The following is an 11,544-nucleotide window of genomic DNA, read 5'->3' on the forward strand; positions in this document are numbered from 1 at the left end:
GTATTTTAAGGAAATGTACAGACTCCTTCTCTGTTCCAGTTTCCCATTGTATCTTCCTACCATGCCCTGAATTCTTAGGAATTTGATTTCGTGAGGTTTGGGACATCAGCTGGGTTTAAAATTGACTTGAAGTTTGTGGAAGCAGAGAAGGAAGCAGGTGTGGGAGATAAGGAGAGATATAAAGGAAGTATAGCCAATCAGTATTTTTTTTTTTTTTTAGATTTTGTTTACTTACTTATTTGAGAGCAGGGATCCTAGAGCCAGATAACTTATGCTCAAATCCTGCTTTTGCCATTTTCCTCGTGGTATGATGTTGGGGAAGTAATATCACTTGTCTCTGCCTCAGTTTTCTCATCTGTAATACATGGCTAATATTTTTTACCTCCTGGGGGTGCTGTGAAATTTAACTAATAAATATGACAGGTGATTGGAAGAGTTTCTGATCCAGAGTAAAAATGAGCATTAGCTATCAGTAATATCTTTCACTGGATTATCCCCTGGTTTTTGGTGTCTCCTCCAGGACTTCCCTCCTTACAGATAGTTAATAAAGAACTCCTTGGGACAGAGAAGACTCTTTCCATCACTTTTTGGAATAAGACTAGAGCCAGCTTTACAAACTTTAAGGAGGAAAAAAAACCCCTTCTAACACATGACGGCAGAGCTGACGAAGAGGTTTCAGTGGTGGTGAAGTGGATGTTTGTTCTTCCACAGAGAAATCTGCAGTTCAGATTAACTCCTCGTATCCATGAAAGAATGGGATGCATACAGGGTGCCTGGGTGGCTCAGTTGGTTGAGTGTCTGCCTTCGGCTCAGGTCATGATCCCGGGGTCCTGGGATCGAGTTCCACATTGAGCTCCCAACTCAGCGAGGAGTCTGCTTCTCCCTCTGCTCCTTCCCCCTCATGTGCTTGCATGCTCTCTCTTTCTCTCTCAAATAAATAAAGAGAAATCTCAAAAAAAAAAAAAAAAAAGAATGGGATGCTTACAAATGCCTGAAACAGGTAAAGGTGGGGAAAAAACTCTTGAGACTGATAAATGATGATTGAAGTTTAAGCTTAGAGATTTCCAAGTTCATGAATTCTGACACAGTACCAGCCAAATATCAGGAAACCTGGCAAGTTATTTTTTGAAAGGAGACCTCAGAACCCCTCACCAGATCACCGAGTCGTCTGTTGTCAGGGTACACATTAGTATAGCTTAAGTGTGGAGAGATTGCGGGTTTTCCTTTATCAGTCTTTAGAATTTGCCAGGAGAGCTGGAGACAAGTTGCTTTATCTAAGGAGGCAAGTTCAGGGGCAACACCCTGGTCAATCTTTTTGGGTCCCTGTGCCTGAGTTTGTTAGGAAATTCACTTCTCCCTCCCCCCAACTTTGCTTCCATGCAGGACCAGAATGGCCACCACATCCCCTCATGGTTGCCGCTCCAGCCTGGCCGCCAGGTACCACAGACTTTGTGATACGACTGAAATCTGGGGCATTGTCCTAGAAGCAGTGGCCTCAGTTGGGGCTGTGACCTCGGTGGCCTTCATGTTCGCTCTCCTGATTCTCGTCTGCAAAGTACAAGACTCCAACAGGCGAAAAGTGCTCCCGACCCAGTTCCTCTTCCTCCTGGGCGTTCTGGGGATCTTCGGCCTCACCTTCGCCTTCATCATCCAGCTCGACAGCAGTACCGGGCCCACCCGTTTCTTCCTCTTCGGGGTCCTCTTCTCCCTCTGCTTCTCCTGCCTCCTGGCTCATGCTTTCAACCTGACGAAGCTGGTACATGGGAGGAGGCCCCTGTCCTTGCTGGTGATGTTGGCCCTGGCCGTGGGTCTCAGCCTCGTGCAGGACATCATTGCCGCGGAGTACCTCATCCTCACCATGAACAGGACCAACGTCGCCATCTTCTCTGAGCTTTCAGCCTCTCGGCGCAATGAAGATTTTGTCATGTTGCTCATCTACGTCCTCTTCCTGATGGCGCTGACCTGCCTCATGTCCTGCTTCATCTTCTGTGGGGCCTTCAGTGGCTGGAAGAGACACGGGGTCCACATCTTCCTCACCATGCTTCTCTCCATCGCCATCTGGGTGGCATGGATCACCCTGCTCCTGATTTCCACCTTTGGCCCCACATGGGATGATACCATCCTCAGCTCGGCCTTGGTGGCCAATGGCTGGGTTTTCCTCTTGGCTTACGTTGCCCCTGAGTTTCGGCTGCTCACAAAGCAACGGAACCCCATGGATTACCCCGTTGAGGATACGTTTTGTAAACCTCAACTCATGAAGCAGAGCTATGGTGTGGAGAACAGAGCCTACTCTCAAGAGGAAATCACCCAAGGTACAGAGCATGGCTGGGTGAGGATCCCTTGTAAAAGGATCTGGGGAGAACCGTAGGATATTGTAACTGTAAGGAACACTCAAGACAGTCCAGGTCATACCCCTGACAGAATAGATAAGGTCCTCAAGGCTCAGATCCTGCTTAAAAACATCCAGCTAGTTAGAGTTCTAATAGAACTAGAAGCTGGCCTCTGGAGTCTTAATCTCATACTTCCTACACAATACCCTGTGGGTTTCTCTGAGTCAGGATAAGATGAAGCAAAGGAATCACTGAAGAAATCTCTAGAGACAGGCAGGTGAGATTGTGTTCTTTATAAAAGAGAAATAGGTATTCCTTCCAGAAGTGTGGAGCCTTTATAGATTTGAATAGAGAAAGCTGCACCATGATTTCTTGCTATGGTCACAGAGCACAGAGGCAGGAGAAAGCCCTTTTATCATAAACCAGCAGGGATCTCCATAAAGCTACTGGGGATTCTGATTTATCCTGAAGAGCCACATCTGGGGCCGTGGGAGGGAAGAGGTTGTGTCTGACATAAAAGAGTCTGGCGATTTGGCTCCTGCCTGAAGTTATGAGAAACCAGGTGTTATGTTGTTCTCACAACAAACAAGGGGCTAAACTTGTAGCTAGTGACTGTCCTTGCCCCCAAGGAATCTATTCATGGGTTTCTGGGGTTTACATTGATTTCTGGGCCTAATCAAGGGAGGGGGATGGGTTTGGGACAGGAGAGAGGGATGGGAGTGAGGGAGATTCTTAGCTTCAACTAACAATTTTCTCTGCCCTTGCAGCCGGGGGTACAAAGCTCCCTGGTGCTTCTCACAGCAGCTGCGGTCCCTCTCCTGGGCACTGGAAAGCCTGAAGGGAAGCGGGGATGGCTGGACGGGATATTTTAAGCTCACATCGGCTCCTGTCCTTTCTCCTGCCTTGGCTCTATCACCACACTCCTGGACTCCCTGTTATCAATCCTTAACTATGATTCCTCCCTTTCATCCCTCTTTGCATTCATTTTATGGACCACTGTCACCCTCCTCTCCCTAAAATACTTCTTGGACTACCGCATTTTCCTGCTCACATACCTCGCTGGCTCCCCAGTACCCACCATATTTGCTCAGGGAGGAGGCTTTTCACAGCCAGAACCCAAGACCCATGGAAGCCATGCTCGGTCCAAACGATCCCAGTCACCGCCTTTCTCTGTCTGTGTGTCCAGGCTCCAGGCATGTCCTTCTCCCTGCCCTCGTCCTTTTCCAGTCACACATTCCCTAGCCTCATTATTCACTCCACCTGCAAGCTGTAGAACTTTGAAATGCTCTTATCAGAGTGTGTCCCATTCCATAGCTATTTGTGTGGCTGTCAGATAGTCCTCCAGCGTTAGCCTCAGGCCAGGAGTCATTCTGGTTAATCTTTAGGTTTGTTTTTTTTTTTAAGATTTTATTTATTTATCTGAGAGAGAGACTGAGAGAGAAAGACAGAGATAGCGAGAGAGAGAGAGAAGAGAGAGAGAGAGAGAAAGAACACAAGCGAGGAGGAGAGGGAGATGCAGGCTCCCCGCTGAGCAGGGAGCCCAATGTGGGGCTTGGTCCCAGGACTCCAGGATCATGACCTGAGTCGAGGGCAGACATGTAACTAACTGACTGAGCCACCCAGGCGCCCCTGGTCTTTAGATTTTCCACAGGATCTTATATAGAGAAAGTATCTGAGGTATGTGTGAAGTGTACTGAACAGGTACATTTTAGGGGGAAATCAACAGATTGTTTTAATTGTATTCACGATGATTGTATGCATTTTCTCTTCTGTTCCAGAGTTTAAATCCCTCTCATTTTCCCTAAAGACACAGAAAACAATTGCTCCAAAGTTCTGCCCCCTCCCAAAGAAACTAAAAAAAAAAAAAATTTTTTTTTTTTAAATTTTTTTTTTCTTGTGGACAGTTAAGGAAGTGGGTAAATCCTCAGTGAGATTCACTTCTGGCCAGATCTATATCTGAAAAGACTGGTTTCACATTGCTTTTGCGTTGGTCTTGGGATGAGGTGCCCTGGCAGGAAATTTTCTGGAAAGGTGCATCCCTATTGATTCTCTGTTGGTAGCTATTCATTTATTCCTTCAATGTGGTGCGTGCTTTGTGCCTGGCCCTGGGCCTGGGATAGTCTCTTCCTCCATGAACCTTAATGTTCTACTGGGGAGACAGACAGAGAGCAGGGCATGCTTTCATAACTGAATGGGGGTGAGCACAGGCCGGAGCAGGAAGCCAGTTGGGCCCCGGAGCTTTAACCCCTCCCCTCCCTCTCTTCCAGGTCTTGAAGAGCTAGGGGATACACTCTACGCTCCTTATTCGACTCATTTTCAGCTGCAGGTAAATGGTTTCTCCTTTCTCGTCAGGGGCATTAGCTCTCAGGTATGTTTGTCCTTCAGGAACACAGGCTGTAGCCATTCTGAGGGCCCCTAGGTGGCCATCTTGGAAGGACAACATGTCTCCTTTCCTGTGATCTGCCTCAGGGGTTAGCACTGGAGACTGGAGTATTCCTAGTGTTCTGGAGTATTCCCAGGGCACAGGAAGGGGCACTTCAGGGGGAGGGATGGGAGAAGGGGGAGAAAGTTAAGGTTCCTGCCCAGATCGGAGCTCTGTTGAAATTATCAGGGAATTGGAGTGGGCCTAACAATATGGCTGCTTCCTTTTCAGAATCGGACCTCCCAAAAGGATTTCTCCATCCCACGGGCCCAGACTCGGACTAGCCCTTACAATGACTATGAAGGAAGGAAAGACGGCAGTTAGCCGTTCTGAAGAGTGGGACAGACAGCAAGTCAGCCAACCAGTGGGGAGTTCCAAGGGCTATGGGCTAAATCCACCCGAGGAAGCCACCCGAGGAAACTGTACAAAACCTTTTGGGAAGAATTTGCCTTGCCTTGGCTTCTGGAGTTGCTGGGCGGCTAACAGGACTCCAAGGCCTAGCACTCTAGTATTTTCCTTTGTCCCAGGCTTAGGATACTTCTTTTAAGTGGGAGGGAGCCTCCAGCAACTCAGGGTGTGCCCCTTCCTGAGCCCAGTCATTCCACCAGTGACTAAAGCCGTGGTCATCTGACGCTTCCTGGCTCAGTGAGCTCCAGGAGCCGGCTCTGGTCGCTCAAGGCTGGTATTGGGAGGACTGCTCGGCCCAGAGCAGAACTGCAGATCTGAGCAAAAACAGCCAAGGCCTGTCCCTGCTGAAATCTACACTGGAAGCCATCTGACTGGCACGCTCCCACCGTGCCTGGGTACGAGAGGCTATGGGTCACCCCAAATGTACCCATCTCTGTGGCACTACCACGGGGCCCCCGTGGGTCCCCAGCACCAATTCACTGGTCTCCATTTGCAAATTTGGTGTCCATCCCTGGGCATAAGCTCCCATGTCTGCTTTCCCAGAACTTTCTCTTCTGTATTTCGTGGGCAGGGGACAAGCCCGATTTCTCCTTGGCGAGAGAATTCATGCTCTGTTCTTGCTCTAACTTCCTGGCACGGATTCTTCTGTCGTCCCCTTGCCTCTCAGCTTCTGTAAATAGCTTCACACTGTGTTTACCACCTGTGTTCTGTAAGTGGGCATTGTCTACAAATGGGGAGTGTTCCTTGTAGAATAAGTTATTCCCCGCTCCTCACGTGGAGACACAATAAAGATATGGTGGCAGGTCCTTGACGGTGGCAGAGGGACAGTACGAGGGGTGTGCACTGGACCTGAAGGAGAGACGGCAGGCACTCGTTTTCACATGGAGCTGAGATCCTGGAGCTGAAGTTCAAGGTTCATTTCACTGGGTGTGCACTTGACCCTTCTCTAGACATTTCTCCTTCTCCTCCTTATGTCAAAGACAAGTGCGTTTTCCCTATTTGTTGAGGTGAGGGGCAAGGGTGACACGGGGAGCCAGGAAGGGTCACGGATCCTGAGGTTTTGCAGCAGGAAGGCAGAGGAGTCACGATCTTGGAATGGGTTTGGCAGGCCAAGTCAGACAGGGACGAGATTTCAAAGGCAGCTTCACGGTCCCCAGGTTTAATTGTAGAAGGACATATATTCAGATCCCTATTTGACAAAATTGGTTCATAATATCCTTTGGAAAAGACACAGTACCTGACAGTTTTTATTTACTTAATCCCAGAAACAGCTGTGTGGGGCAGGGCCACAGGGAATAGTTTTTGACGAAGAAAAAAAAAATCCCCATGTACTGAAACTGGATGACATTTAAAAACCTTGCAGCTGAGTTAGGGGGTTATCTCCTAAGAGCCCGATGCTCTGCTTTTCATCAAAAGGAAAACCGGGTGTGCGGAGAGGGTTGAGGTGATGTTGGAGGTGAACTGACTACACTCTGAATTAAGGATATTCACGTGCCACAGAGATTTGGTTGATTGTTTCTCACGTGGCTTTGCGCTAACATTAGCCTAGTTTTGCGCTGAAAGGGGGAATTACAAATCATGATTTGGATCCTTCTAGACCATTTTAGTCTTTTCTTAAGAGACCATAACCTGGTGAGGTTGTTATGAGGGGAACACAATATAATTCCAAGTCTATCTGTCACAGCATAGGTACTCAAGAAATACCCATTCCCTCTCCTCTTTTCTTTTCTCCTCTGGGCTTTAGCCCATCAACCAGGTAAAGGGGGCTGAGTGGAAGGTAAAGCCACAGAGGACCCTGGATCTGCTTTCTTGTTAGGGAAGAGCATCTCCCAGACCTTTGTATCTCTTCAGCCTCTTCAAAAACTGGGGAAAACACAAGAATGGCACTCTCATCTAAGAAATACAGCATTGGGACAAGTAGACCATCCCCTCACTGAATTCTTTTTCTTGCCAGGAGGTAGATAAACTCTCCCCATTCAAACAGCCCTTGTCATCCCCATGGCTGCTACTCTGTCTTCAGGTCTTACGATTTCAGGACATAATTAAACTCTTCTGTTAAAATAGGGACATTGCAGGGACTGAAAGTGTTGGCACCTGGCGATTGCTGTGTACCGGAGAAGAGGGTTTCAAAGAATTCCTGTTAGGTCTCCACCATCCCTGGGCTGAAATAGAATGTGCAGATTTAGCCCAGCCTGGTCCCTGAGTGATGCCCGTTGATTGACTATTGGGAACCCAAATGGCCTCTCGTTTGAACTAGGTGATGAAAGGAACCTCAACAATCTTCCTCCCAGCTTTCACCGCCAGTTGGGAAATAGACTGTCTTCCCCCTGGGCCTCTCACTTCAGGCTGGGGCCGCTCCGCGGCCGCCATACTCCAGGTGTCCACTTGATGGCGGTAAAACCTCAGGGATGGCCCTCGGGGAGCCCGCCCTCCGCGAAGCAAACCTCTTGCAGCAGCTTTCCGGTGACGTTCAATGGACTCCGGGCTAATGCGTCCCATTTTAAAAGGCTCCTGTGCCTGAGCTGTTCACGCGTTCCCTCCCATCGTTAGAGGACACATCTCCTCTGACAGACTTTCGGGGCCCCGTGTCTTATTTTTGTGAAACCTTCCAAGGTATTTGGAGCCCATTTGCATGCAACCTGGCATCTTTGCAGACAGCAGCCTCATATGCTGTTATTAATGTGGACGAGTATTTATGTGGTGAGAACATTGGCTTTCTGTCAGGAAAAGTGTGCCCAAACAAAGAGTACAGCCTGGCCCTGGAAATGGAAATCCACCCCCCACCCCCACCCCCAGCCCCAGTCCCAGCCTGCATTCTGGGTTCCCTTCCTGCATTTCTACACTTGTCCTTACTGCTGAGACCGAACTGCGCCCAGCTCATCTTTCCCTTCCTGGCCTGCTTCCTTCTGTAGCTCTCAGGGTTTGCAGGGCTGCCTCCGTCCCAGCCCCAGTCTGAAACATGGAATTGTTTCAGAACTAGAGGTGGAGGCGTCAGAGAAACCTTCCTTCAGCGTCCTGGACTGCTGAGATCTGGGATCTGGGCCATCGGCCTCCAGGTTGTAGATGGGAGGCCTTTGCACATTCTAGGGGTTCAACCTGTGGTCATCTGGAATCCCTTCCACCCAGGGCCAATAATGATGCTTTGCCCCCTGCCTTGGCTTTAGGACAATCCGGGTATGCAGATGGCTTTGTGTGGCCATGAATCAGGGCCTGACCCTCATTTCTGCAACCTCCAGATTGCTAGAACGTTCTTAACCCTTCAGAATGGAACACTCCAGTGCCTAAAATGTCGGTGTTTAAGAAGGTCACAGAACTTCTTTTGTTGGTGCCTCCTGGCGTTCATTGTACAGAGGAAAGAGCTCAGGCCTAATGGAGTTAAGACAACTGGGACCAAATTTCTGGTTTTGTCTACTGCCAACACTTGTGTGGTCAGTTTTAGGCCTTTTTCCTCCAAAGTGGATGTCTGAGTAAGGAATCAAATAAAATGACCATGGTTACTCTCTATTTTGAGTTTTCCTCTGCACCAACCCCTTCCTCCATTGCCTTTTCTTCCCCTGATCTCCCCTCTAGTCATCATCTTTCCCTCCTGCATGTAAGTTGTGGCGAGAAGGACACGGTAAAGATTGGCATATTCTGGTTAACGCCAAGTCACACTCCCATGAGCTCCAAGCCAAATGAACATTTCCCTCTCGGGAAAGTAGACTGGCAAAGGAGGAATTGTAGGACAAGGCAGATGTATAATAATAATAATAATAATAATAAAGGGGGACCTGGGGTGTCCAGTTAAGGTTAAGCATCTGACTCTTGATTTCAGCTCAGGTCATGATCTCCGGGTTGTGGAATCAAGCCCCAAGTTGGCTCCACACTGCGCATGGAGTCTGCTTGGGATTCTCTCTCTCTCTCCCTCTCCCTTTGCCCTTCCCCTGCTCGAGGGTTCTCTCTCTCTATCTCTCAAAAAAAAAAAAAAAAAAAAGTCAGAGTTCCTCTTTTCCCTGCCAGCATGAAAATCCTTCAACTTCCCTGACTCCCATATTAAGTCAAAACCCATACAGGTCCCTCCTGCTCTCCTTTGTTGTGTGAAGCCTGTGTTTCCCTCAGGGGGCTTTGCTACAGCCTGGGGGATGGGCTTCCTCACTCCTCCTGTAGTTCCTGAGGGCAGATTTCCGAGGCAGTCCTTGAAATCCTTTGGGAGTAACCCTTCTATTGTCATGACCTGAGCCACGTGTCTCAAGCACCAGATCCAAACAGGATCTTCAACAGAAAAGAAGGTGACCCTTGAATGGAATTTGGTTACCACAGGGACAACACCAAACCGTCAGGTCTCAGCTCCCTTCCGTATCTGATCTATTAATCCTGCTGGATTTTTATCAACTCAATTAAAAAAAAAGAACCTCTGGCAAGCCCATGTAGCTATGCCCTGAGCTCTGGGGCATGGTGGTGGGGGCCAGCACGGTACCCAGGGATTACGTAAAACTATTACCTCTCTCTAAGAAGGAATAATTCCAGATCAACTTTTTTTTTACCCGTAAGAAATTGAAACGGAAAAAGCATATATTGCATTTGGCATGCTGTCTTTATGAACAAGATGGGAAAAGGCAGGGGTAATGGTAATAAAGTTAGGTGGAGTCCTAAGTCAAACATTCCAGAAGACCTGATCATTTAGAGATAGAGGTCTCTAGTGGTTTTCCACAGGGCTCTGTCTTTGGCTCTGTGTGGGTAACACTTTAATCCACCACTCGAATAAAAATAAAACACATTTATCCAGTTTTGCACATGACACAACATTAGGAAAGACTGAATAATAAAACGGAAGGCAACTGTATTGCAAAGGACTGGAAGCAAGATCCCACACCAAGAATTTACTTTAATAGATGTAAATGTATTCTTACCCCCAAAATAAATCACATAAACATTGTTTGGAAAGGCTTGGTTTGACAGTAGTTTTCATGAAAAAGGGCTGGTAGTTTTAGGTGTCTACAAGACTTACAGCACCCAGTGATGTGGTTTAGAAGGGTGAAGAGCCAATGGCATCATAGGCGAGCATTGGTGAAATCGTGAAGCCTGGGTCAGGGCGGGTGCTGTTCCCGCCTGCCTAATCAGGGGGCAAGGTATACCAGATCGGAATATTAAATCCACTTCTGTGTATCTCACCATGATGGAGGAGCTTCCAAGACGGGAGCTCTTTCTAGAATGACATGATACACAACAGGGTTGATGGAATGGAGATGTTTGACCTGGAGAGGGCAAGAATTTGCAGGGCACGTTCGAATAGCGAGGAACACTTACCATGTTCCTCCTCTCTGCCAGCTTCCTTTTGAAGGGCTCTGTTTGTGCAATATCATTTGCTACTTATAGAAACCTTATGAGTTATTATGATTATGATCTTGCTTTTGCATCATACCTACAGAAACGGAAGCGCAAAGGTGACACAACTACCAAATGATAGGGCTGGAGGGTCAAAGCGGGATCTCTTACATATAACCCCATGCTGCCGCTCAGCTGTCTTTAATTAGAACAGCCTAAGAGGTGGCTCAACGGTAAGAAATTTTAGGAAGGCAGATCCCAGAAGAGCTTCCTGCCAAGTGGTGGGTCGTCTTCCGCTGGAGGTGTTCAAGCTCAATGACACTCCATTGAGGATGATGGGGGAGTTCTGTGTTAGAAGTCGGCCAGAGTAGATAAGCTCCAGGGAGTGCTGGAACTCTCAGGGTTCTGGACTTTGCAATTGCTGTGTTGCTCCTGGTATTGGAGTCTAAGACCCATGGAGGGGTTATCAGTGTTACTGTAGCTTTCCTCTCCCACACCTGCAACCCCAACACCCCCCACCCCCCAAGCCTTCAGGTGAAAACGAAAACGCTCTTCATTGTTGGGACACACACTTACCTGTTTGTGTGTCATTGTTGGTTGTCACAATCTATCCCCCGGCTGGTAGTTTTATTTTACAAAACAATTCTTCACAGCCTTGCTTAGGACTGGAAGGTGCCATGCGAAGACCTCGCATGCTATAGTTAACAACACTTTGTCGGCAAATGATGATTATGGAGACTCCTCTGCAAAGGCACTTGAACTTCACAGAAACTGGTGTGCCACATCTGCCTGAGGTCCATGCCGCTAGTGCCTGAAATATCGCCCGCTTGAGTTCTTTACACAAAAGCTACCATTTTTTTTAAGTACCAAAAAACCGGTCCCTGTTGTCCTTTGAGGCTGATTCATTGCATAAGAAAGAAATCATGGTTTGTATTGCTCAGCAAAATCAAAAAGGTCTGTGGGTTGTGCTTGCATAACCTGAGCTCAGAGTCTGAGTCATAAACCCATGAACCCTGTGAACCCTTGGGAAGCAGGCAGCAGGTCAGAGTAAGCATGGCTGTATCGAAGTAGCAGTGAGAG

The 11,544-nt window shown here is 48.0% G+C and overlaps 1 protein-coding gene and 1 long non-coding RNA gene across 2 annotated transcripts; one reads left to right on the plus strand and one right to left on the minus strand.

The window, feature by feature from the left end:
• Window positions 1–1,390: 1,390 nt before the first annotated feature.
• Window positions 1,391–5,076, plus strand: GPRC5A (G protein-coupled receptor class C group 5 member A; the record flags this gene model as incomplete). The annotated part of the gene is made up of 3 exons (XM_080811637.1): window positions 1,391–2,312; window positions 4,598–4,656; window positions 4,984–5,076. The coding sequence occupies 3 exons, from the start codon at window positions 1,391–1,393 to the stop codon at window positions 5,074–5,076; spliced, it is 1,074 nt and encodes a 357-aa protein (XP_080667763.1).
• Window positions 5,077–10,006: 4,930 nt separating this feature from the next.
• Window positions 10,007–11,325, minus strand: LOC308348050. Its single transcript, XR_013967304.1, has 2 exons — window positions 11,041–11,325; window positions 10,007–10,909 (listed from the first exon to the last, which is right to left on the minus strand). It is a non-coding gene; the product is annotated as an uncharacterized lncRNA (long non-coding RNA).
• Window positions 11,326–11,544: the final 219 nt, after the last annotated feature.

The sequence above is a fragment of the Martes martes genome (genome assembly GCF_963455335.1).
Source record: "Martes martes genome assembly, chromosome: 8".
Classification (NCBI taxonomy): Eukaryota; Metazoa; Chordata; class Mammalia; order Carnivora; family Mustelidae; genus Martes; species Martes martes.